This window comes from Merops nubicus, unplaced genomic scaffold, assembly GCF_000691845.1.
Source record: "Merops nubicus isolate BGI_N331 unplaced genomic scaffold, ASM69184v1 scaffold46055, whole genome shotgun sequence".
Classification (NCBI taxonomy): Eukaryota; Metazoa; Chordata; class Aves; order Coraciiformes; family Meropidae; genus Merops; species Merops nubicus.
This window is the reverse complement of record NW_008611189.1, coordinates 1-702: the sequence shown is the minus strand read 5'-3', so window position 1 is coordinate 702 and position 702 is coordinate 1. Positions and strand designations below refer to the sequence as shown.

The 702-nt window shown below is 58.4% G+C and overlaps 1 protein-coding gene across 1 annotated transcript; it reads right to left on the bottom strand.

Moving 5' to 3' along the window:
* Positions 1-295: 295 nt before the first annotated feature.
* LOC103773752 (zinc finger protein 36, C3H1 type-like 1) lies at positions 296-697 on the bottom strand (the record flags this gene model as incomplete). The annotated part of the gene is made up of 1 exon (XM_008941130.1): positions 296-697. A coding segment is annotated over one exon (351 nt), but the record flags the coding sequence as incomplete, so codon positions are not given.
* Between the last annotated feature and the right edge of the window lie 5 nt (positions 698-702).

Here is a 702-nt window from a genome sequence, read left to right as displayed (position 1 = left end):
GAACTGGCCAGTCGGGAAGGGACTGGGAGAGGGTGATGCAGTACATGGCCAGTGGAGGGAGCTGGATCTGGACATTTCCTGCACATCTGGAAGTGCACAGAGCTGCTGGTGCCCTCTGCAGCTGGAGAGGTAATACAGTCACAGTGAAAGTGTTAAAGGCACTAATTTTGTAAACGTTATTGCTTTTCATCGTAATTTGGCACTTAAGGTTTAAGGCCAGTGGGTCTACAGCAGGCAGGTGGGCTGGTCGTTAACATCCAGCTCCGGACTACCGGGGGCAGGGTGGGGGGAGTTCAGCTTAACATCGTAATAGAGGCTGGGGGAGGGAGCGAGAGGAAACCCCAGATTAGTCGTCGGAGATGGAGAGTCTGCTGAAGATGGGAAGACGTCTTGAGGTGTCCAGGATAGGGGAATCTGAGCCGCTGTGGCTGCTGCTGGAGCTGCTCAGATAGCCCTCCTGGTCAGAGAGGGAGTCCTGAGGACTGGGCGGCGAGTCAAACATGTTGGGGGACTCAGACATGGGCCTGAACAAGAAGGTGGTGGGGGAGCTCCCGCTGGGCACCTGTACCCCCATGCTGGGGGCGAAGAGACTGACCAGCTCCTGGCTGGAGAACGTGAAGGGGTTGCTGGCGCAGTCAGGCAAGGTGGGGGAGCCCAGCAGGTCGTCGGCGCTCAGCATGGGCGGCGGGGTGATGGAGGTGG